The sequence below is a fragment of the Leptodactylus fuscus genome, chromosome 1 (assembly GCF_031893055.1).
Source record: "Leptodactylus fuscus isolate aLepFus1 chromosome 1, aLepFus1.hap2, whole genome shotgun sequence".
Classification (NCBI taxonomy): Eukaryota; Metazoa; Chordata; class Amphibia; order Anura; family Leptodactylidae; genus Leptodactylus; species Leptodactylus fuscus.
This window is the reverse complement of record NC_134265.1, coordinates 190,241,949-190,267,912: the sequence shown is the minus strand read 5'-3', so window position 1 is coordinate 190,267,912 and position 25,964 is coordinate 190,241,949. Positions and strand designations below refer to the sequence as shown.

The window sequence follows — 25,964 nt, the reverse complement described above, 5'->3', positions numbered from 1 at the left end:
GTCACGGGTGGCTGGTGCTGGGAGGAAGGGGGAGATGTAGGAGGTCACTGTAATCTCTATATTGGGGCAGGGGAGCGGGTGGTGGGTAAGGGCAGGGCCGGGGACGCACGTAGCGGGAAAGAGGGGGGACCGAGGCGCAGCAGCAAGGCCGTTGCCTCCCGACCCACCATCCTGTAGGAGGGGCCCGCCGCAGCCGCAAGGAAAGGGACGTGGGGGGCCACGGGCCGCGCTGCAGGTGGTTCGCGCCAGGGTCAGGGGGGCTGAAAGGAAGTCGTGGGTAGGAGGGGACAACAAACTGAGGGCAGAGATGGGGGAACAAGAAATATAAGCAGTTCACCGCCACCGCCAACCCGTAGACGAAGTCGCGGGTAACTGCTAGTACTTCATAAAAGAAGAGTTCCTGTGTCTTTAAGGATTATATTCAGGAAGGCCTACAACCTTCAATAACACTACTGTCACCACATCTTAACAGCATCACCTACTGTCCCCATCTCTCATAAATAGTAAGCCCTTGCGAGCAGGGCCCTCAATCCCACTGTAGCAATTTGTCACTATTTGTGGGGCTCTAAAGTAAATAATGATGATGATAATTTGGTCTTTATGGTGTATAACCCTAAATGTAGCCTTATTGAAGAATGACATGTTATAGCATCCCATTATGATGGAGGGGATCTGAACTCTGGAATGCCCACTGATCCCAAGAATAAAAGGGGACACAGTATTGGTCTACCTTAACTTGAATGGAGCTGTGCTGCAATTCTCTAAACAGACATGTGGCCATAGCACTACCTTGCACGGAAAACAGTCCTACAACAATGCTTTGACCATTTAATTGTCAGGATCGGTGAGAGGTCAAAAGGTCTTGGTGATATGTTATCAGTTTATAAGATGGGAATAACCCTTTAAATGTTGCCTACAACTTTGAGAAATAACCGCTTACAGGAGGTATGTACAAGGGGGCAATTATTTTTTACTAGTATTTAACACAAATACTATTGTGTATTTAGATAGGCTTATAAGTAAGTGATAACTTCATAAATTATTAATTCACACTACAATACATTTTTTTTATTTAGAAAGTGCCGAATATTGTCACACTGCTCTAATATAGCAGACTGATTATAGTTTTACCAATAATAACCTAGTAATATACTGAACTTTCTATCACTGGAGATGGCTTACCTCCTGGATAGCAGTCATCACCACATGTTGTACAGACTCCTCCATCATCATAATGGTTTGGATGTATTCTAAAAGAAAATACACATGCTTTATAAACTACTGGATGAAAGCAGATATAAAACAGAAATACACATTCACACTGAAGAACTCATCCTGTCACATAGGTAATCATACAACCCAACAGTAAACTAAGCCACAGAGAAAAACCTACAAACAGCAGGCCAGCCAAATCAAACGTTAGCACAGATTCTTCTAAAATAGTTTTTTCAGCCTTTGGAAAATATTTAGGAAGTTCCTTTAAAAACAACCCCTTAAATGTTATTACTGCCATTGTGAGCAGTCTAACGGCCAGTGCATTTCCAATGAAAAGTCTACAGGTTTATCCAGTGGCGTAACTAGGAATGGCGGGGCCCCGTGGCGAACTTTTGACATGGGGCCCCCCCTCCCCAAACCGATGCCGAAGACCTCGACTGACCCCCTCCTCCGCACTCTATTATGTCCCTTAGTAAGCCCTGCACACAGTATTATCCCCAATAGTGTCCCCTGCACACACAGTATTAACCCCTATAGTGTCCAATGCACACACAGTATTAACCCCAATAGTGTCCAATGCACACACAGTATTTACCCCTAGTGTCCCCTGCACACACAGTATTATTAACCCCTATAGTGTCCAATGCACACACAGTATTAACCCCTATAGTGTCCAATGCACACACAGTATTTACCCCTAGTGTCCCCTGCACACACAGTATTATTAACCCCTATAGTGTCCAATGCACACACAGTATTAACCCCTATAGTGTCCAATGCACACACAGTATTTACCCCTAGTGTCCCCTGCACACACAGTATTATTAACCCCTATAGTGTCCAATGCACACACAGTATTAACCCCTATAGTGTCCCCTGCACACACAGTATTATTAACCCCTATAGTGTCCAATGCACACACAGTATTAACCCCTATAGTGTCCAATGCACACACAGTATTAACCCCTATAGTGTCCAATGCACACACAGTATTAACCCCTATAGTGTCCAATGCACACAGTATTATTAACCCCTATAGTGTCCAATGCACACAGTATTATTAACCCCTATAGTGCCCCTGCACACACAGTATTATCCCCCATAGTGTCCCCATATGTCCCACTGTGGACACCTATAAACATTTATTATACTCTGGGGTCTGAAAAGACCCCAGAGTATAATAATCGGAGACCCGGGGGATTAAAACCATTAAAAGAACAGAGACAGTTGCTTACCTGTTCCTGTCGGCTGTCCTGTCCGCTCTTGTCCAGCTTTAATGACGTCAGACGTCACATGACCCGGGAAGCTGGCCTGGGTCATGTGACGTCAGACACGAATGACGGAGGCCTGGCAGGATCGCGGAGAGGTAAGTAACACTGTTTTTTATGTTACCTTACCCCTCCCGGTGCGCCGATCATTATACTTGGGGGTCTGCAAAGACCCCCGAGTATAATGATAGCCTCTGTGGGCCCCGCAGTGTCACTTGCCGATCCCGGCCCAGCCAGGATCGGCAAGTGAATGGGGCCCGTAACGGACTTTAAAAAAAAAAAAAAAAAACGCAGCGGTAGCGGCTGTCACCGGGCCCCCTAATGGCCCGGGCCCTGTGGCAGCTGCTACTGCTGCTACCACGGTAGTTACGCCCCTGGGTTTATCTCTGGGTCATGCAAGCAATGATCATCATGTAACACTTGTTATATATTTTGGCATAGAAATAAAGCTTTGCAGATGTTTTTTCCAGATTTGTTTTCCACATGCAAGTCAATGACTGTTAGAAAGTGTCTGCACGTCATCTGCAATCAATATGCAGAGGTTTTGATTTTCCCCTAGCTTGTACTAAATTACGCAGACATTTTAATAATGCAACATGCACCCCACGTCACAGGTCTTTTTTTTTTTTATTTATACTGGCTGTTAACATTGGACTTCCTAGATGCCACAAACTCTGGTGACATGAGGGCAAGCTTTATTGGTTGCCAGATGATTGGATTTTTCCTGTCTTAGGCTAAGGCCCCACAGGCTGTATCCGCAGCACTAAAGAGCTGCGGGAAGAACTGCTGCGTGAACGCGGACTTTCTCTTAACATTATATCTACGGGAAAGTCGCCGGCGTTTCCATAGATATAATTGACATGCTGCAATTTGCGAAGCCGCAAGCTGCGATCTTTTCCGCAAAGTGGGGATGGGATTTGCATGAATCCCATCCACTTTGCCTGAACTGAACAACGCCGCAATTTTTTTCCCGCAGCGTCTCCGCTGCGGGCAAATCGCTGCTTTTCCGGTCCGTGTGGCCCCAGCCTTAGGCTGTATTCACAAGGCCTTGGATAAAAACTGGTAGGAAGAAGAGATGATCCGGACGGTTTTTTCATGGCCTTTTGTATCCACTTTCACAGATCCCTTACAGATTTCAGTCTTTTTTTTTTTTTTTTTTGTAGACGGAGAGCCCCATATAGGGATCACAATGTACATTTTCTTTTTCTTACCAGTATGTCTTTGTAGAATGGGAGGAAATCCACGCAAACACAGAGAGAGCATACAAACTCCTAGCAGATATTGTTCCTGGTGGGATTCCAACCCAGGACTCCAGCGCTGCAAGGCTGCAGCGCTAACCACTAGCCACCATGTTGCCCCACAGATTTCAGTCTATTGACAGATCCATGAAAACAGACAAAAATAGAACATGTACTATTTTCTGACAGTCTGTTAAAATGGATGTTAAGAAAAAGAAACTAATGTAAATATCACCATTGAAGTTAATGTACCGTATACACTCGAGAATAAGCCGACCCGAATACAAGCCGAGGCCCCTAATTTTACCACAGAAAACTGGGAAAACTTATCGACTCGAGTATAAGCCGAGGGAGGGAAATGCAGCAGCTACTGGAAAATTTCAAAAATTAAAATAGTCAGAGTTTTGGGGTGCAGTAGTTGCTGGGGAAGGGGAGGGAGTGTTTTGGTTGTCTATCTGCCCCTTCCCTGAGCTTGAGGACTGAGTTTTTTTTCCCCCACTTGGAATTCAGCCTGGCTGAATATAGGGGATCTGCAGTGCTCCTATTAACCCCTTCCTGACAGAACAGGAGCTCTGCAGATCCCCTATATTCAGTAGACTGGGCACTCTCAGACACAGGGATACCTAATGTGTATGTGTTTCACAGTAATTCTCTACTTTTATATGTATTCTAGGAAAAGGAGGGATTTAGAACTTATTTATTTTTTTAAAGCTTCTTTTTTTTCCACCATTTTTGGGAGATTCTATACATTACTATTGCGGCTGGTCTATCGCAATAGTAAAAAAAAATAATAATACATTTATTTTTTTGCTTGACTCAAGTATAAACCTAGGGGGGCTTTTTCAGCACAAAAACTGTGGTGGAAAATTCGGCTTATACTCGAGTATATACTTAAAAATGGCCATGAGACGAGGGAATAAGGGCTAAATCATTCTTTCACCCTGGAGACAAGCTGACAGAAAAGTCTAATAGCCACTTCTACTCAGCTGAAACCACTGGGAACCAGCAACAATAACAATATACCCATGTATTACATTTACTGTATGGCAAACTTTAGATTTTGTATGTAAATTTCCAAAAGAACAATAATGGTAGGTGGATGGTGGATTACCTTGCTTCTGTTCACATTTCACAGCACAACCTAAAATAAGCTGGAGCATTCTTCCTAGTTCAGATGCATCGGAGTGTTCTCCTACCAAATTAACATCTGGAAGTGTAAAATCATTTATCTGATGTCCCAAAATCTGAAAACAGTGCACACCAAATCATTATTGTAAAGATATGTTAGAACAATTCCTAAAGCGTATACATTATTTTCCTACAATAAAAATACAAGCTGTAGAATAGACAATAACGGTATTGCCGAAATGGAGTTTCTATATAATCTAGTTTTTATGTAACAACTTAAAGATATTCAATTTTCCAATATAATTTCTGTATCAATTCCTCACGGTTTTCTAGATTTCGGCTTGCTGTCATTCATTCTGTTTCTTCTAGAGTTACTTCTGGTTCTTAACCTTGTTTGTGGTACCGAACCCACCAGTTTCATATGCACATTCACTAAACCCTTCTTTAGTGAAAAATCAAATATGATTTTTTTCAAGACATCGGTATATACTCGAGTATAAGCCGACCCGAATATAAGCAGAGGCCCCTAATTTTACCACAAAAAACTGGGAAAACTTATTGACTCGAGGATAAGCCGAGGGGGGGAGGGGGGGAGGGTTGCAGCAGCTACTGGAAAATTTCAAAAATTAAAATGGTCAGAGTTTTTGGGTGCAGATGCTGTGTTAGATGCTGGGTGCTGGGAGAGGTTGTTTTGGTTGTCTGTCTGCCCATTCCCTAAGCTTGAGGACTGTTTTTTTTCCCTCACTTGGAATTCAGCCTGGCTGACTATAAGGTATCTGCAGTGCTCCTATTAACCCCTTCCCGACAGAACAGGAGCACTGCAGATACCCTATATTCAGTGGACCAGTCACTGTCAGACACAGGGATACCTAACTTTTATTTTTTTTAAAGCTTCTTTTGTTTTCCCACTATTTTATGGGAGATTCTATACATTGATATTGCCGCTGGTAATAGACTCCCCCCCTCCTATAAAAAAAAATAAAAATTATTTTTTGTTGACTCGAGTATAAGCCGAGGGGGGCTTTTTCAGCACAAAAACTGGGCTGAAAAATGTGGCTTATTATTATTTTATTTATTATGCTCACTTATATAGCGCCATCATATTCCACAGCGCTTTACAGACATTGACAGTCACTGTCCCATATAGGGCTCACAATCTACATGTTACTCGAGTATATACGGTATATGTTTTTTACTGGTACACAAAATGAACTGTGCATAGGGCCTAGGGTTCCATCGAACCCTGGTTAAGAACCACTGGTCTAGAGGATAAAACTCTGACCATGGTCATGTGATGAGCACACAGGTGCACAGCTGATTACCAGGCTGATGTCTGATTACTGTGCTGTGACTATAACGAGCGACACCTGTGTGCTCATCACATGACCATGGACCGTATATCACATGACCATGGTCAGAGTTTTATCCTCTAGAAGTAACAGAATGAATGACAGCAAGCCGAAATCTAGAAAACCGTGAGGAATTGATACAGAAAGTATATTGGAAAATTGTATATCTTTTTATTGTACATTTGTTTGTCAATTTTGGTCTGAAAGTGGCCAACCCCTTTAAATGCAGAAAACCAGGGCTAGCATAAAAAACTAAGGGCGGGTTCACCCTTGCGCCCAGTCTCCACTTTAGCCAATCCGGCGGCTTTCCGTCTTCTGCCCCGACAAACTGGACAGAGGAAGGAAACCTGGCGGTCAGTTTTCAAACCCATTCACTTGAATGTGTTTGCAAAGTGACCACCCGTGTGCGTGTTTTGCCTGTCCGTGGCAAAACCGTTTTTTTTTTTAACCGGACCCAAAGCCCTGTATGTCCGACTTTGTGTCCGGTTAAAAAAAACGGTTTCACCGAGGACAGTCAGAAGACGCACACAAGCGTTCACTTTGCAAACCCATTCAAGTGAATGGGTTTGAAAACTGACCGACAGGTTTCCGTCCCCTGTCCAGTTTCTCGGGGTAGAAGACAGAAACCCGCCGGATTGGCTAATGAGGAGACCAGGCGCAGGTGTGAACCCGCCCTAAAACAATAAACCGTTTCATAGAAACCATAGAGAAATATACAAAACTAAACAAGATTTAACATGAGTCAAAGTGAGCATCTTAATGGGCTTAACACATTGATTCTATACAAAGCTCCTACTAGATATGAAGAGTAAAACAGAGGTAGAGAAGCTTTATAATATGTTCACATCTGCGTCCGGTTTTCAGATTCTGTTGGAGGACCAGACAACTGATACATGGACTGCTACAGCTGCAGACACCAACGGTGACAGCCAGACCTCACTGATTATAACGGGGTCTGTGGGGTGTCCGTTGTTTTAAACGGAAACAACCAGACAAAAAAGTTGGTCTTGCAGCACTTTCTTGTCAGGCTATTTTTGGCGGTCACTGCAACGGAGTCTCCAGCACAGATGTCAACCCAGCCTTAGTGGTCAGTACTACAGATGCAATAGTTCTCTCCATCAGAAAAAGCTACAAAGATTGAAATTGCACTGTCGCCACTGCTGTAATGACAAGATAGTACAGCAAGGCCAGTAGACCAGCTATCAGAAGGGGAACACATTGCTCAATTTGCTGGTTTGCATGGTAAGGGCACTAAGAGAATATGTCTACATGGTATTGAATGGGTCCGTACTTCTTTCAAATTACTGGTTACATGCCGTTCGGGGGATATTGTCACTCCTTAGGGAGAGACCACCATATAGGTGTGTGGAGACTTGTTAAGCTAGTTGGTTACATGCCGGTGGTGGTTAACTGTAGTCTATGAACTGTTTATTTGGACATTTATATATATATATATGTGCAGTCACTAGCATGGTCTGTAACCTTCTAACTACTAACAATATGGTATTCCTTTGTGATGTACAAATCCATATACATGATTTCAAACTATAAATGTTTGTAGTTACACCATCGTTGGTTACTTTGTCTGTAAATTATATGGACCTATACATACATGTGTTATATACATTTAGCCCTACATGCATGGTCATTTGGATGTATATTTTCCCCTATTCTTTAGATTTTTTTTCTGTGTATTTTTATGGATTTTTTTATGTAACCTAATAAAAATATATATTTTTATATAATTTTTGTGGTAGTTTTTGCCTTTTCATGGCATAAAATGTGTGCATAATTTGTTTTCTACCCAGTAGTTGCGCCCTATATATATTTGTGTTGTCTGGTGCTTGAGGAATTAGACAAGGACGACCTGGATACCAGCCACAATGTTTCAAGGAAGTCCAAGGGCAAAAGATTACAAAAATGTGTTTGCTAAGCATTTTGAATAAAATTTTTTAAAATATTGTAGATTCAGTAAATAGGCAGCACACACCAGACCCATGTAGCTGTAACCTAAAAATGAAGACCAAATAAAGGGATTTTCCCACTATCACCACTTCCTGCTCACTCACAGGATAGTGTACTGCTGGGGACCCAACCACTAGATAAGTAGTCCTACGGAAGAGAATAAAGGGGTGATCACGAATGCACACGGGGACCCATTTTCATAATCGCTGGAGGTCCTAGAGGAGGGACCCTCAGCAATTAGGCACTTATTCCCTGTCCTGAGTGTCTCTTAAAGGGATTCTATCTTTAAAATCACATTTTTTGTCGATCACACGTAGGAACAGCCTTAAGAAAGGCTGTTATTCTCCTACCCTTAGATGTCTTCTCCGCGCCGCCGTTTGGTAGCAATCCCGGTTTTCGTCTGTATGCAAATGATTCCTCTCGCAGCACTGGGGGCGTCCCCAATGCTGCAAGAGAACTCTCCAGCGCCGCTTCCATCTTCTTCAGGAACGGCCTCCGCACGCGTCTTCCTCCGGCGCTGGGGGGTCAAACTTCTAGGCCTTGGGCAGAGCCAACTGTGCATGCCCACGGCCACAAGAAAAATGGTCGCTGTCACAGTAAGTAAGCGGCCATTTTCTTGTGGCCTATGGGCATGCGCAGTCGTCTCTGCCCAAGGCCTAGAAGCAGTTTGAACCCAGCTCCGGAAGAAGACACGCGGAGAGGCAGTTCCTGAAAAAGATGGAGGCGTCGCGGGAGACTTCTCTCGCAGCATTGGGGGCTTGGTACTGGGATTGGTACTGAACAGCGGCGCAGAGAAGACATCTAAGGGTAGGAAAAGAATAGCCTTTCTTAAGGCTATTCCTACGTGTGATCAACATAAAATGTGATTTTAATGATAGAATCCCTTTAATGATTTTGCATTAATAAGGATTAAGATTAGGGGCGTGCTACACTTCAGTGGTAAGATAAAAATTGTGTCCATTATCTTTACCATTTCAGTTATAATTACCTCGTGATTGTAGTCCAAAATACCTTTTAAAATCTTCTTCAAATTACTAATCTGTAAGAGGAAAATGAGATGTGAAAATGGGATAAGTGTGTGGTCAGAAGTACAACATATGCATGTGCATGAGACAGAGGTACTACTACTGATATAACTTGTAAAAGCATCCCAGCATAAAATTATGTTAGTTCAATAAAACTGGGTTCACACTAGAGCTGGTCAATTAATTGGAAATAACCAAAAGTCAGTTGGTGTTTCATGTAAAAAGGGGAGTGCCCTTAAATTTTAAAAAAATTGGTCAATCATTTTAATTGACATAAAATGTTCAATTAATTGTGATTTTAACTTGGGTCATAATCTGCCTAGCCCAAGTAGACATACCGTAAAATCCTTCTACAAAAAACAAAAAAAAAAAGTGTAGATTTGTGTGTAGATTGTACCACTTTGCCACCAATTAGACTTAAGTAGATGACACATAGAGAACAAATCCGTGATGTTTCTTTTAAAACCTGCAACATATTCTCAAGTCTTTGTCAGAAACATGTGAATAGGGTTTTCTAAACTCCATTAAAAGGGTTGTCCAAGATAGTATTTTTTCCTCTCCCCTGGCCTAATTTAAAAAAAATAAATAAATTTACAAACCCATACTTACATGTCCCTGGGTGCCTCCCAGCACAATCCCTACTGTTCTGATGTTTCTTCTAGTATCTGTCTTCACAGCCGGTGAAGACTTCAGCCGCAAGGAAACATCAGAGCAGCAGGACATCAAAGTACCAGGGTCAGGTGAGGAGGTTTTATTTACGGTATTTATTTTTCATCCCTCTTCCTAATATAAAAAATAAAAATAAATATCCTGGACAACCTCATTAACTTATCCTTTAATTTACCGAACATATCTGGTGCGGAATATTTGTATCAAATGCTTCATCGGAGAATCCATAGATTTGGACAGAAACTACAATACTGCATGTAGATCTATTGATCTATTGTTGCAACAAGATAAATTCAGTTATAGGCCACGGAGTCCACCAGGTACTGTAAATTACCATTGGACAACAGATCCAAGATTGCAGCACAATTTTCGTTTATATAAATGCAATGCAAATGTGAACAAAGCCTCAGTTAGTCAAACCGTGAGTTCCATTGTATCTGCTAATCTATGTCGGGGCAAAAACACCCAATGCAAAGCCAAAAGGATGTCAAGGACAACACCTGTTGTGAAGTGTGTGAAGTAAATCTTGTGCTAAACCTCAAGAACACAAGCAGCCAAGAAAAAAGATTACTGCTAGGCTGGTTGAATCACACGCAATAGGTCATGCTAGCTAAAGGTTTTATGCAACAATCCACATTTAGCAGCTGATTATTAACTGCACGGTAATTTATATATACAAATACATACACTAGAATAATTCTATCTAGTCTAGTGGTAAATAAAAATAGCCCTATGCCAAAATATCATAAAACGTAAATTGTAGTAAGTTTATCAGACCTCATACTTTTGGAAAAAGTGACACACGGAGCACAGGTGAACCAAAAGTTGCAAACTTTGGGACATAAAATGTGACATTTATAATACACTTTATTTAAAGGGGCCCTATCAGCAAAGTGAAATTTTGCTGTATGTAGGCTATTCAGGCACCGCTAATCTTACTTTAACCCCCCCCCCCCCCCCCCCTGTTTTAAAATAAAACTATAAAAACATATATGTAAATCATACCTGAACGTGCACGATGGGCGGTTGCACACGATCCGACTTCATCTTCTTGCAAGCATACCTCTTCTTTCTTCTTGCAGCGACGCCCTCTGGTCCTGGCTCTTCCACACCTTCAGCGTCCTCTTCTTCCGGTGTGATGGCTTCAAATCCCACGCCTGCGTAGTAGTGCTTCCCTCCGGAGCGCTACTGCGCAGGCTTCGGTGCTCAGGATGCTCAGTTCCCCTTACAACTTCACGAGCGCTTGCGAACTGCCATTGCTAAAAATGGTGGCAAAGCCTGCGCAGTAGCGCTCCGGAGGGAAGCACCCACTACGCAGGCACGGGATTTGAAGCCATCATGCCAGAAGAAGAGGACGCTGAAGGCGTGGAAGAGCCAGGACCAGAGGGCATTACTGTAAGAAGAAAGAAGAGGTAGGCGTGCCAGAAGATGACGTCGGACCTTGGAGGACCGCCCACTGTGCACTTTCAGGTATGATTTGCATATATGTTTTTATAGTTTTATTTTAAAACAGGACGGGGGTTTAAAATAAGATTAGCGGTGCCTGAATAGCCTTTTTAATGGCTATTCACGCATATGTGGGGCTCATACTGCAAAATTTTGCTGATAGTGCCCCTTTAAGAAGTACAAAGTATGGTATTAATTCCTCCCAATGCGATACTGATTCTCCTCTATTACTGTTACCCCCTATGCATGATATTAACATACGTAAAAGGAAGAAAGGTAGGTAGAGGATGTAAGAGATTGGCAGTAAAGAACAAAGGAGAATCAAAAAAGGCAAGTTATTTTTCTTATTTGTATCTTACACTAGGTTCACACCTGCGTTCAGCCTTCCGTTATGTGCTTTCCGTCTCCTGCATGCCAGAAGACGCAAACCACAGACCGGGTCCGGCTGTGAGCGGCGGTGAGCGTTTTATGCTCCCCGCCGCGAAACCGGATTTTTTAATCCGGACACAGATTACTGCATGTCCGACTCTGTGTCCGGATTATAAAACCCGGTTTTGCGGCGGAGAGCATAAAACGCTCACCGCCGCTCACGGCCGGACAGCTTTCTCACCCATTCAAATGAATGGGTGAGAGAGACTCCTGCAGGTTTCCGTCTCCTGCTCTGTTTTATGCAGGGAACGGAAACCTGCAGAACGGAGAGCACAACGCAGATGTGAACGAGCCCTTATTCTTATATCCTATTTTGAATAAAAATAAATATTTTTTTTGTGACGTTTCCAAAATAAATAAATAACTAAAATAAGGATATATCTGGTGTACAAAGCAAATTGTAGTTTTGAGAAAGACATTGCAACCTTTTCTGTTCTCTTTTATGTCACCGTTACCACTTTACTGAAAAGAAACATGAAGAGTATGGGGTGTGTAGGACTACTGGGAAAATCAGAGATATGATCTATTAAGCCAGTTTATTGGTGTACATGATGTCCGAAATCTACAACAGTTAGCAGAAATGTGACCCTGCCAAATACGGCACGGCAAGTACATACAAAAACTGGAAACATTCTCCAAAGAGATGTACCTTCAGCCTCCAATTGTCTCCCACATCTGTTTTTATCCTGTTTAACCAGTTCTCATCAAAGTATGAAGGGTCACTGTGAAAGACAAAAGAAATGATCACATTCCACAAAAAGCTCTAGCAAGGTAGTGAGCATAGGAAGAGACAGGAGAACACTATTACTGTAAGTGAAACAAAGTGAAATTTTTTTTGCCGTAGATCGCACTGCAGTTTACAATTCATTACAGAATAACCAAAACTAAAGGTCGGCTCAATTACTCGATATACACTTGCTCAAATGGTTTCCATTATTTTGCCATCCTGTCTCACACGGTCACTGAATAAAGGATTTGTCACTCTCTGTATGCCATCCAATCAGGATTGCAGCTTTCACCATTCTCTTTATTAACCAATAATACACCATAATAAATAAGCAATTGTCTGATTAAAAATTCCCATTTAAGTGTCACAAATAAGAGTGTATAAAATTTTCAATAAAAGACTGTTATTTAATACATAGCTTAAAAGGGTTGCCCCACATTAACAAATTACCACTTAGCCACAGTGTGAGTGAGAGTGTGTGTAAGAGATTGCTGGGAGTTAGAGATGAGCGAGTACTATTCGAAACGGCCGTTCGAATAGCATGCACCTATAGAAATGAATGGAAGCGGCCGGCACGCAGACTTTTCCGGCGGCCGGCTGCTTAACCCCCTGATTGCTGGCTGCGTCCATTCAGTCCTACGGATGCGTGCTATTCGAAACAGGAGTTTCAAATAGTACTCGTTCATCTCTACTGGGAGTACTAATGCTCCTCATGTGTCCCTCATTTCAATGTACCAATTGTTGAGCATACAAGTTGTTGGCTCATTCCATCCCTATGATCTTTGTCAGTCCCACAAAATCTGAATTAGTTGCTTTTACTCAACAGAGTCAGTAGTGGTCCCAGCAATGGGACATTTATCTGTCCACAGAATAGGCGATGAGATGCAATGTAGGACCACCAGTTTACTTCTGAATCATATGAAATACAAAGAAGTCCTTAGAAGTAAACAAAGCAGAAAAAGCCTTTACTGAACATGTCTAAATGTACATGGTTGATACTTTGATCGGTTAGCCAAGCCACTTTCTGTAACCTAAAAAAGTGAAATAATTTTCAAGATTCTGTTGTCTTTTACATTGTCACCAATGACTTTCTGGTTGTGATATTTACTATAACAATTAAACTGAATCAAATTTCTATAGCAAATTAGAAACTGGAAATTGGTGGTTTTGGCAGACAAAATAATTTGTGTGGCCAACTTAAAGAGGACCTTTCATCACTTGGAGAACATGTAGTTTTATATACTGCTAGAAAGCCGACAGTGCGTTGAATTCAGTGCAGTGTCAGCTTTCCCAATCTGCGCCCTAGGTGAAGAGCTGTCGGTGCCGGTACAGTAGCTCTTTACAGTCAGAAGGGGGTTTCTGACAGTCTGTCAGGGATGCCCTTCTCCAAAGCAGCACCTATAGCACTGTACTGTGTAAGCAGGGAGGAACGCCCCCCTCCACTTCTGATAGTACTCGTCCTTAAAGTAATATAACACTCTGCTCAGTTCATCTTGCTCTGTAACATGCAAGGGGAAAGGCTTCCTAGATAAATAAGTAGCGATGTCTCAACTTACATTTTCTGAAGGACCATGGCCATTGCCACGCCACTGGTAAGGTCTTCTACAGTTTTACATGGTGCATCAACGTGAAATGTCTGTATCTGAATATGAACAAAGAAAAAAAAAAATCAATTAACAAAATGCAGAGAGAATGAATAAAAGAAATCTAAATAACATCAGTATTTGGTGTGATCTCCCTTTGCCTAAAACAGCATCAATTCTGCTAGGTACACTTGGAGAACTAACCACATATTTTCTGTGGACGTAAGACTGCTCAATTCCCTCTGTTTCTTTATGTAATCACATAATGACAGACTAGATGAGGGTAAGATTCAGGCTCTGTGGGTGCCATATCAACACTTCAGAAACATCTCATTCTTTTTTCCGCTGAAGAGAGTTTCTAATGACATTGACTGTATGGCTGCTGAAGTACTACAAAAGGTATTATTTTGGTATCAAGATACTACACATAGTCCAAATTGTGGTATCCTTAGGTTCTGTTCACACAAAGTGGAATCCGCCTGCTAAAACGCCTCTCATTCATTTCAAAGGGAGATGCTAGCTTTTTTTTCCCCACTAGCATTTTTTTCAGCTGGGGGGGGGGGGGGGGGAGCGACATGACCTATCTTCAGGCATATTTTGCCTGGAAAAACCCATTGAAGTCATTGGTAGGCAGAAAAACCGTGACACAGTTTTTTGGTGCGATTTTTGCAAAAAAAAAAATGCCTCAAAAAACTCCAGCATTTTTCAAAGAGAAGTTTCCAGGTCCATACACTGTGATGGAGCAAAAAAAAAAAACAACTAAAAACACCTAAAAAAAAAAAAAAAAAAACGCTCCAAAAAAACAATTCCTGAAACAATTTTTTTCTGCTGCCAAAAAACTGTGTGAAACATACCCTACAGTTCTAATAAGTAACAGGTTTTCCACATGAACATAGCATTTAAAATTGTAGACAAAAGTTAAACATTTTGGCATCTCTAAATAATGAAACATTTTGCAGCGTTTTAAAGATTTAGAAGTAGTAATGGCTGTCTTTCTGACAGGCCTGAGACCATGGAAAGTAACCTGTCATCACTAAGATGGTTGGTTAGAGAGAATGTTTAATTACTTAGAACTACAAAAATTATTTCAATTGTCTACGAAAGTTTGACTCCAAATAAAAAAAAAAATAAACAAACACTGCTGATCTTCACTGCAGACTAAAGTGCATATTTGGAGCTGGGAATCCCCATTAAACAAAAACACATGTACACGGCTTTCCATTGTTTCCATTGGGAAACCCACCTTGCAGTTCAAAGAGTGCAGAACTTTCTGTGCACGGATTGTCAATGTTGGGAAAACAATAAGAACTGATGTGTCAATCACTGATGTAATTTCCCCACAAATAACACAAAAACTGCAGAGCTACACTGAATGGGGGTACTAGACAAGAGGATCTGCGGCAATGTGAACTGCAGAAACACAGCAAAAGTTGGGGCAAATCTGGGGTGAAAATCTATAGCACTTCTCCCAAGCTTTTCAGGCTAAAGGATTTCCTCAGGGAACTCCTACCTGCAACCCCCTGGTGGGTTTCCAAGATACTCCAGTTGGCAATCCCTGATCTACAGCATAAACTGACATGCTGCACATTTAACCCCTTAAGGATGCACGACAGTTTATACGTGACTTTTTCATATGTTCTCTGCCAGTCTTCCAAAATGAATAACTTTTTTTATTTTTCTGTTGACAGACATATGTCAGGGCTATTTATTTGCAGGACAAGTCATACTTCCTATTGGCATTGTGAAGGATGTCAGCTTGTGTAAAACTCCATTTTGGATACCAGACATGTGGTCCCAACCACCATTTCGTATTTCAGACATGTGGTCCTGCCATATGCTCAGACTCCATTTTGGATTCTGAAAACATGTGGTCCTACCTACAACCATTTTACAACTCACCTTTATTTAGAGAGCTCAAAACCCCCTCAGCCCTCGGGGGGGGGGGGGGGGGGGGGGGGGGTGACCTCTCTCCAGTTTGTTATCCAATAGACATGTGCCAGGACTATTGTTACAACATCTCCACCAATCATGTTATGCTAATTATGCAAGTAAATCCTGTTCCTGTCTATGCAATGTATTATATACGGCTTCATTGTCATCATTAAAGCAGAACCACTACTTAGGGCTAGTTCACATGGGCATAGAGGGGGCGGATTATGGCGCGTAATGCATGTCATAAACCTCCCCCTCACAATGGTGGTCTATGTAGACCGCCAGACTACTTTTTTCCGTGAGCGGCAGCAAAAAAGAAGCGGGCTGCCCTTTATTCATGGCAGCGACCTCCAAAGTCAGCCCAAATCCGCCTTTACGCTCCACGTGTGAACTAACCCTTGCACCACAGCTGAGTGTATTTTTTGTGTATCTCTAGCATATGCTAACCATGTCTTTAATAATTTGGACTTCAATACGGTGATACTTGGAGCGGATTGCGCTCACAGTATCAGTGTTTGGTATTTACGATTTTTGATCACTTTTTATTGTTATTTTTTGGAGAAAACAAAGTGACAAAAATACGTTAATTTGCACATTGAGATTTTTTAAAAAATTTTTGCGGTATTCACTGTATGGGATACATAACACAGTTTCTGGATAGTGGGGACTTATAAACACGTGGGGATACCTAACATGTTTGTTTATCTTTGTTTAGATTATATATTTAATATATTTTAGGGTTTGTTTGTTTTAATTTTGATTATTTGTGTTTTTACGATGTGTTTCTTCACTTTTTCCCTGTGCCACAAGAAAATATATGTGATATCCTCAATTACTAGTAACAATTTGTCCCAAGAAGTGTAGTGCTTGACCATGACTGCGCAGCTTAACAATTTTCCCAGCTTCATGAGAAGGACGTCACTCCCTTGAAATCCGACAGCTACTAAATATCTGGAACAGTCATCAGCTGGTTGGCAGCCAGTACACTGCATGCCTTGCTGAGCTTAATGCCGTCTCTTTTACACAAGGCCAGTACTTTAGGACGTAGTGGTGAACTCAAGGGTGAAACTTAAATACATGTATGAGACAATATTTTATTAAAAAAAAAAAAAAAAAAAAAAAAAGCTTGTACACTGTCAATAGCTGTGAGATAAAGTTTTTTCTTTTCATAGCATCTCATGCTACTTATCTTGGCAGATCTAAAAGAGCTGGTGCCTCACTGAACTGAGACTTAGATACTGTATTACTGATATGGTATGAAAGATGACTACAGCTATAACTGAACCTGAGAGATAACTAGTTGTGCAGTTCATGCTGCACAGAAAAATCACATTCCCAATTGTGTTTTCAACTAGTGAGATTACCCTTTTTGTTATATTGCGAGCTACAATCTTTGCAGGCTGTAAAAATTTTCTAGGTTGTATAAAACCAGAGATAAAGCCACTTGAAGTGAGAAAGTGTGTGTGAGTGAGTGAGTGAGTGAGTGAGTGAGTGAGTGAGTGTGTGTGTGTGTATATATATATATATATATATATATATATATATATATTACCGTATTTTTCGGACTATAAGACGCACTGGACTATAAGATGCACCTAGGTTTTAGAGGAGGAAAATAGGGAAAAAAAAATTTGGAAGCAAAAAATGGTAAAATATTTAATATATGGGAGTTGTAGTTTTGCAACAGCTGCAAGGCCACATTGACAGGTGACCCTGCAGCTGTACGAGGACGCAATACTAATATATAGCAGTGACAGGCCTGGGAGCCTCATTAGGCTCCCGGCTGTCACCCGAACAGGTCGGCTCCTGCGATATCGCCGCGCAGGAGCCGGCCTGCAACTTCACAGGTACGGAGCCGGTGGGGACCGGCCCCGGGGGAGAAGGGGCCACTGATACTGACCCGGCATCCGCTGTACTAGAGAGGCAAATGCCGGCGAGGGATAGACTCCAGCACAGGTGCCGGGGCCTGAGACATCGCTACGCTCCTCTGCCCTGCATGAAGCCAGCGGCGGGGGGACGGTGGAGCGGAATAGCATCGCCGCTGCTGGCTTCATGCAGGGCAGAGGAGCGCAGCGATGTCTCAGGCCCTGGCGTCTATCCCTTGCCGACATCCGCCTCTCTATTACAGCGGGTGCCAGGCGCCACATTCAGACTATAAGACGCACCCTTCTTTTCCCCCCAAATTTGGGGGGAAAAAAGTGCGTCTTATAGTCCGAAAAATACGGTATATATATATATATATATATATATATATATATATATATATATATATACACACATACAGTCCTATGAAAAAGTTTGGGCACCCCTATTAATCTTAATCATTTTTAGTTCTAAATATTTTGGTATTTGCAACAGCCATTTCAGTTTGATATATCTAATAACTGATGGACACAGTAATATTTCAGGATTGAAATGAGGTTTATTGTACTAACAGAAAATGTGCAATATGCATTAAACCAAAATTTGACCGGTGCAAAAGTATGGGCACCTCAACAGAAAAGTGACATTAATATTTAGTAGATCCTCCTTTTGCAAAGATAACAGCCTCTAGTCGCTTCCTGTAGCTTTTAATCAGTTCCTGGATCCTGGATAAAGGTATTTTGGACAAACAATTCAAGTTCAGTTAAGTTTGATGGTCGCCGAGCATGGACAGCCCGCTTCAAATCATCCCACAGATGTTCAATGATATTCAGGTCTGGGGACTGGGATGGCCATTCCAGAACATTGTAATTGTTCCTCTGCATGAATGCCTGAGGATTTGGAGCGGTGTTTTGGATCATTGTCTTGCTGAAATATCCATCCCCGGCGTAACTTCAACTTCGTCACTGATTCTTGAACATTATTCTCAAGAATCTGCTGATACTGAGTGGAATCCATGCGACTCTCAACTTTAACAAGATTCCCGATGCCGGCATTGGCCACACAGCCCCAAAGCATGATGGAACCTCCACCAAATTTTACAGTGGGTAGCATGTGTTTTTCTTGGAATGCTGTTTCTTTTTGGACTCCATGCATAACGCCTTTTTTTATAACCAAACAACTCAATTTTTGTTTCCAAAATGAAGCTGCCTTGTCCAAATGTGCTTTTTCATACCTCAGGCAACTCTATTTGTGGCGTACGTGCAGAAACGGCATCTTTCTCATCACTCTCCCATACAGCTTCTATTTGTGCAAAGTGCGCTGTATAGTTGACCGATGCACAGTGACACCATCTGCAGCAAGATGATGCTGCAGCTCTTTGGAGGTGGTCTGTGGATTGTCCTTGACTGTTCTCACCATTCTTCTTCTCTGCCTTTCTGATATTTTTCTTGGCCTGCCACTTCTGGGCTTAACAAGAACTGTCCCTGTGGTCTTCCATTTCCTTACTATGTTCCTCACAGTGGAAACTGACAGGTTAAATCTCTGAGACAACTTTTTGTATCCTTCCCCTGAACAACTATGTTGAACAATCTTTGTTTTCAGATCATTTGAGAGTTGTTTTGAGTAGCCCATGATGCCACTCTTCAGAGGAGATTCAAATAGGAGATCAACTTGCAATTGGCCACCTTAAATACCTTTTCTTATGATTGGATACATCTGGCTATGAAGTTCAAAGCTCACTGAGGTTACAAAACCAATTTTGTGCTTCAGTAAGTCAGTAAAAAGTAGTTAGGGGAATTCAAATCAATAAAATGATAAGGGTGCCCATACTTTTGCACCGGTCAAATTTTGGTTTAATGCATATTGCACATTTTCTGTTAGTACAATAAACCTCATTTCAATCCTGAAATATTACTGTGTCCATCAGTTATTAGATATATCAAACTGAAATGGCTGTTGCAAACACCAAAATATTTAGAACTAAAAATGATTAAGATTAATAGGGGTGCCCAAACTTTTTCATAGGACTGTATATATATATATATATATATATATATATATATATCACACACGCATACAGAGAAAGTAGCAGGTTTCAGGTGAAAATGGTGACTATGGTGTTGTGTAAACCACAACTAGGCCTAACAGTCCTAAGGCACTTGCTACCGGCCATGAATGAATAGCATAGTGAGGGCATCGGCGACACCTGCATTCTGCCCATGCTTCCATGGCCCCATTCATTCAATGAATACAGGCAAAACCTGGGACCTGTCCTGAGTTTTGTGGCCCTGAACATCAGTCCGCATATTGAACAGTGTAATACACAGCTGCATGCGTGGGCTAAGGGGGCGTTCACACTACCGTGTGTCCCCGACAGGTAGTGTCCGCTCCTAGTGTCCGTTCAAAATTTCTCACGGACATTAGGAGCGGACACTAGCTGTGTCTGTGACACCTGTCATTTATTTAAATGGGCATCGGGTGCGTTCTTTTGCACTCCGTGCCCTTTCCTCACTGTCCGCATGTAAAGATGTCCGACTTTTCAAGCGGACAGAAAAACCTGACAGAAATAAATGCATCATTGCACTATTCAGGAAAAACCCGTATAGCATACTGAACTAGCACACTGTCATGTGCAAGGGGCCTAAGACACACAGACACAACTGCCCAATTTTGTGCACCCTGTACCAATGACCCCCACAGAGTGTCACATGGACAAATTAGAATGAACAGAGCAGCATTACCTCACATTTTAGCGCTGTTCATCTATCATATTGACCACTTTTGGTAGGGTCACTCCAGCACTTAAACCCTTTTTCAAATATATTCTAATAATGTTTGTTCAATAGTGATGGTTTACTTTTTTCCCCCCTCTCTTTACCCTTCCTATGTTCAATAAACCATTTGAAGTGACAATCTCCCCCTTTGACAAGTGCTACAGCTCTACGTTAGAGATGAGCGAGTAGTATTCGATTGAATACCTCCCTTTGCACAGTTATTGGTGTACCCGGTCGAATACCACGCGGTAAACATTCAATTCCCCTCCCACCTTGCCTGGCACTTTTTTTTTTTTTTTTTTACACCAAAAACTATGCAGGGGAGGTATTTGCTAGGAAGAATTTGATTTCTATTAAAAAGAAGTTAAGAGATTACTTAAACAGTAGCAAATAAATAAGGTAAGTGGTACATTCATGTAAGGCCTGGTTTACATCTGTTTTTTCACATTAACCCCTTAAGGACCAGGCCATTTTTTGGTTTCGCATTTTCGTTTTTCCCTCCTCACATTTCAAGAGCCATAACTTTTTCATTTTTCAGTTCACAGAGTCACATGATGGCTTATTGTTTGCGGGACAAATTGTACTTTGTAATGGCACCATTCAATATGCTGTGCAATGTACTGGGAAGCTGGAAAAAAATTCAGAATGAGGTGCAATTGGAGAAAAAATGCATTTGCGCCATTTAATTTTTACAGCGTTCACTGTTTGGTACAAATGACATGTTACCTGTGTTCTACGTGTCAGTACGAACGCGGTGATACCAAATTTATATAGTATTTGAAATGTTTTGATACTTTTAAAAAAATGATAAACTTTGCAAAATAGAAAAAAAAATTTGTGTCATCATGTTCTAACACCTGTAACTTTTTCATATTTCCATGTATGGAGCTGGTTGTGGTGTCTTTTTATGCGGGACAAGATGACGTTTCTATTGATACCATTTGGGGAAAGATCTGATGGTTTGATCACTTTCTATTCAATTTTTTATAGGAGGCAAAGTGTTGAAAAAAACGCTTTTTGGCTGTTTTTATTTTTTTTGCCGCTACGCCGTTCACAGTACGGGATAAATGTTTTAATATTCTAATAGTTCGGGCATTTTGGAGCGCGGGGATACCTAATATGTTTATGTTTAATGTTCTTTAATTACTTTTATAGCTAATCTAGGGAAAGGGGGGTGATTTGAACTTTTATATTTTTTTTTATTTTTTTAATACTTTTAAAAACTTTTTTTTTTCTTCTGTTACATTTATGATCAGACCCCTTAGGTACCTTGAAACCTAGGGGGTCTGATCGCTCATACTATTCACTGCAATACTACAGTATTGCAGTGAATAGGAAAATCCCAGCACTTCTATTACACGATGCCTCTGGCATCGTCTAATAGATCTTGTGCAGAGACAAGCCTGGAAGCCTTCAATAGGCTTCCAGCTGTCATAGCAACCGATCACCGCCCTCATGTGACGTTCAGGAGGGCGGCGATCGGCGAAACATGGCGGCGCCCATGCCGCCGGCGCCGTTTACACACTGCGGTCACGTTTGACCGCAGTGTGCAAAGGGTTAACAGCAGCGATCGGCTTGGGCACCGACCGCTGCTGTTATTGGCAGGTCCTGGCTGTATTATACAGCCGGCATCTGCCGTGTATGGAGCGAGCTCAGCATGTGAGCTCGCTCCATACATCCCCATGCGACCCATGACGTACAGTTACGTCAAGGGTCGCTAAGGGGTTAAAAAGTGGTGAGCAATGAAAACACATGGACCCCATACACTATAATGGGGTCCGTGTGTTTTTCACGCGGTGTCCGCATGATGCGGAGAAAAAGTACTTCAAGAACTATTTTTTAATGCATTCAGTATTCCGTTCAGGGAGTCCCCAAAAGGACTCCACAAACGGAATACTGAACGCAGAAGTAAACAAGGCATAAGAGCTCTGACATCCTCATTTAAAAAGGAGGACTTAGCCATTATGTAACACACACCATGGAATGCTCCGAAATACCTATCCGCTAGGTTCACACTAGCATTCGTGTCTCTATCATTCGGGTCTGTATGGGGACCTAAAAAACAGAGACCCTGTCAGTTTACAAAGCGGCTACCTGTGGAAATAGACTATAATGGGGTCCATTGGGTTCCCACCAGCTTTATACTGAAACCAGCGGAGAGAGAGGTCCTCCTTGCAAGACTTGACTTTCCACCGATTTTAAGCAGAATCTGCGTCAGAGTATCGTATGGAGACACCAATGCACGTGTTTACCCAACCTGATATACTATACTCTTGAATGAGTCTACAGGGTATCTGCAGGGCTTACTAACCAAGATGCTTTCATTTAAAAGCAGAATCCCAATAGAGAAGATTTCACAAGCATAATTACGTCATAATGTACCGTATTTTTCGGACTATAAGACGCACCTAGGTTTTAGAGGAGGAAAATAGGGAAAAAAAATTTTGAAGCAAAAACTGGTAAAATATTTAATATATGGGAGTTGTAGTTTTGCAACAGCTGCAAGGCCACATTGACAGGTGACCCTGCAGCTGTACGGGGACGCATAGAGTGTTTTTTTTGCGGGGCCAGCTGTAATTTTTAGTTATACCATTTTGGGGGATATCTATTGCTTAGATCACCTTGTATTGAAAAAAAAACAGGAGGTGATTTAGAACTTATTTATTTCATATTTTTAAAGCTTTTTTTTTTTTTTACTATTTTATTCCCCCCCGGGGGCTTGAACCTGCGGTCACTTGATCGCAAGTCCCATAGACGGCAATACAACTGTATTGCCGTCTATGGGACATTCTGTCTATTAGTATTACGGCTGGTCATAGAGACCAGCCGCAATACTAATATAGCCGTGACAGACCGGGGAGCCTCATTAGGCTCCCGGCTATCACCCGAACAGGTCGGCTCCTGCGATATCGCCGCGCAGGAGCCGGCCTGCAACTTTACAGGTACGGGGCCGGTGGGGACCGGCCCCGGGGGAGAAGGGGCCACGGATACTGACCCGGCATCCGCTGTACTAGAAAGGCGGATGCCGGGGAGGGATAGACGCCGGGGCCTGAGACATCGCTACGATCCTCTCCCCTGTATGAAGCCAGCGGCGGGGGGACGGAGAAGCCCCTGCCGCTGCTGGCTTCATGCATGGCAGAGGAGCGCAGCGATGTCTCAGGCCCCGGCACCTGTAATGGCGTCTATCACTTGCCGGCTTCCGCCTCTCTATTACAGCGGATGCCAGGCGCCACCTTCAGACTATAAGACGCACCCTTCTTTTCCCCAAAAATTTTGGGGGAAAAAAGTGCGTCTTATAGTCCGAAAAATACGGTACATAAAACTATCATAACTTAGATCATACCGTATTTAGCAAGCATTTTAAAGGCACTTTTTTTTTTTTAGACATTTTTATAATTTGAGCATAAATGGGCTTAGTTTCGGGTATCTCCTAAATTGCAACAACGTACCCCAAAATTGCACCAAATTAAAACCCGTAAAGTTAGGTTAGTTATCAAAGTGTCTGATGCAGTTTGATAAATCTTGTAAATCTTCTGCAATGTCTCTCAAAGTGGGAATACAATTCCCTAATAAACTGAGAACAAATATGGAATTTGTCCCATTGACACATGCTCCCAAACACAAAATGCCCAGGCACAGCAGCAGAAAAACAGGCATTACTTCATGATTAGGGGATTTTACAGACATATAACTTTCTAGATGTGTCCCCTTCGTTATCTTTTCCTCTCAGAAATGTCAGCCAATATTTTGGCTTGCAGCACTAAAAGAATAAAAGGCTTGGCTTCCTGTAAAATAAACAAGGCAAAAACCACTGCAACAGCGTGGCAACCCAAGAAACTTTCCTGAGAGATTAAAAGGAAAAATAAACAGTGCCTTGAGGCAGTGCGTGTCTACTACACAGTCCAGTCATATTAATGTGACCACCGCCTACTTTTGACGTCAACGTTAAATAACCAATTGCAGAAGGCAGGTGTCATCAGCTATCTGGGTGCACTCATCATTGTGGAAGGCACGATGGATCAACACAAGTATGCATCTATCCTTGCGGACCATGTTCACTCCTACATGTGAATTGTTAATGCGACGTGTCATAAAGTTTGCAGTGTATGTGCGTGGTTCGAGGAGCACCAGGATGAGTTTACCGTACTCCCTTGGCCAGCAAAATCCCTGGACTTGAACCCAATCGAGAATCTGTGAGAACACCTTGATCGGGTAGTTCACGCCATGGATACTCAACCGCGTAAGCTAGCGCAGCTGGACACGGCACTGGAGTCGGCATGGCTTAACATCCCAGTGAACATCATCACAACATCCCCTCTCTTCCTGCGTGTCTCGCAGCGGTCCGCTCTGCCAAAGGTGGTTATTCTGGATTTTGACAGGTGGTCACATTAATGTAACTGGACTGTGTATTACACACATGGACTAACAAACTTGGAATTTAGCACAAGTCACCTGTCTGAGGACACAGAGGTTACCAGTCCTAAAAAAAAACAAAAAAAAAAAAAACTGGCAAACACATTGCAAATAAACAACTCATGTTCATGGCCGTAAAACTGACTTAATAGTTTCATGACTATAAGGCAAGGCAATACTGGTCTCCTTCTGTGTTCATCACCCTATTGCTGTTAAAGTCTGTTGCTTTCGTCTTACGATGGATGAGAGCAACAGACATTTACAATGATATGGTGAATGTCCCCTTAGAAGACTATGTGAGACAACACCATGCTACTTACGCTAGGTTCACACCTGCTCCTGGGTTTCTGTTCTTCTTAAAAAACAATTACCTGAAGAACCAATAGACTATAATGGGGTCTGAAAGGTTTCCGCCCGAAAAATGAGTAGTCAGTAGTACTAAGACGTGAAATATGTGCTGTGGCTATGAACAACAAAGGCAGTTGCATCATTCTCCACCACTGGTCACTATACTTTTCATGCCTGCAGTAAATTGATGTAATTGGTGTATTTTAGTGAACAATGATGCCGGTTTTAGGTACTTAGAATGAGAGGGAGGAGTGTTCCGACCACTACTGCACAGAATCCCTCTCCATAGACTTCTGTGTAAGATGCAAACTGACATGGATTCTATAAAAATAAACAGTTGAATGAAGATAAGGAAGAGCAAAGTAACTTAATAAATAGAAAAGATTTCTTTAAAGTGTTACACACATAAAAATACTTGTCCGGATAAGTAAACACATAATTTGGGATTGCATTGAATATACACAACAACAGAACGCGTTAGATTTATTTTAAAGTTTTTACTTTTTGTAATATATATTGGTATTGAAGTTGTAATGTGAATTGTATATGTTTTTGGTGTGCTTTTGTGTCGAATGACAAATGTGAATGGACT

The 25,964-nt window shown here is 42.0% G+C and overlaps 1 protein-coding gene across 3 annotated transcripts in view; it reads right to left on the bottom strand.

Moving 5' to 3' along the window:
- HOOK3 (hook microtubule tethering protein 3) overlaps window positions 1-25,964 on the bottom strand; it is a 77,023-nt gene that overhangs the window by 41,907 nt on the left and 9,152 nt on the right. For all 3 annotated transcript variants that reach the window (XM_075280427.1, XM_075280428.1, XM_075280429.1), the window contains exons 2-6: window positions 14,016-14,101; window positions 12,382-12,454; window positions 9,152-9,202; window positions 4,833-4,965; window positions 1,183-1,250 (exon numbers count right to left, since the gene is read on the bottom strand). In XM_075280427.1, the coding sequence (XP_075136528.1) occupies window positions 1,183-1,250; window positions 4,833-4,965; window positions 9,152-9,202; window positions 12,382-12,454; window positions 14,016-14,101 (411 nt within the window). The remainder of the gene's footprint in view (window positions 1-1,182; window positions 1,251-4,832; window positions 4,966-9,151; window positions 9,203-12,381; window positions 12,455-14,015; window positions 14,102-25,964) is intronic.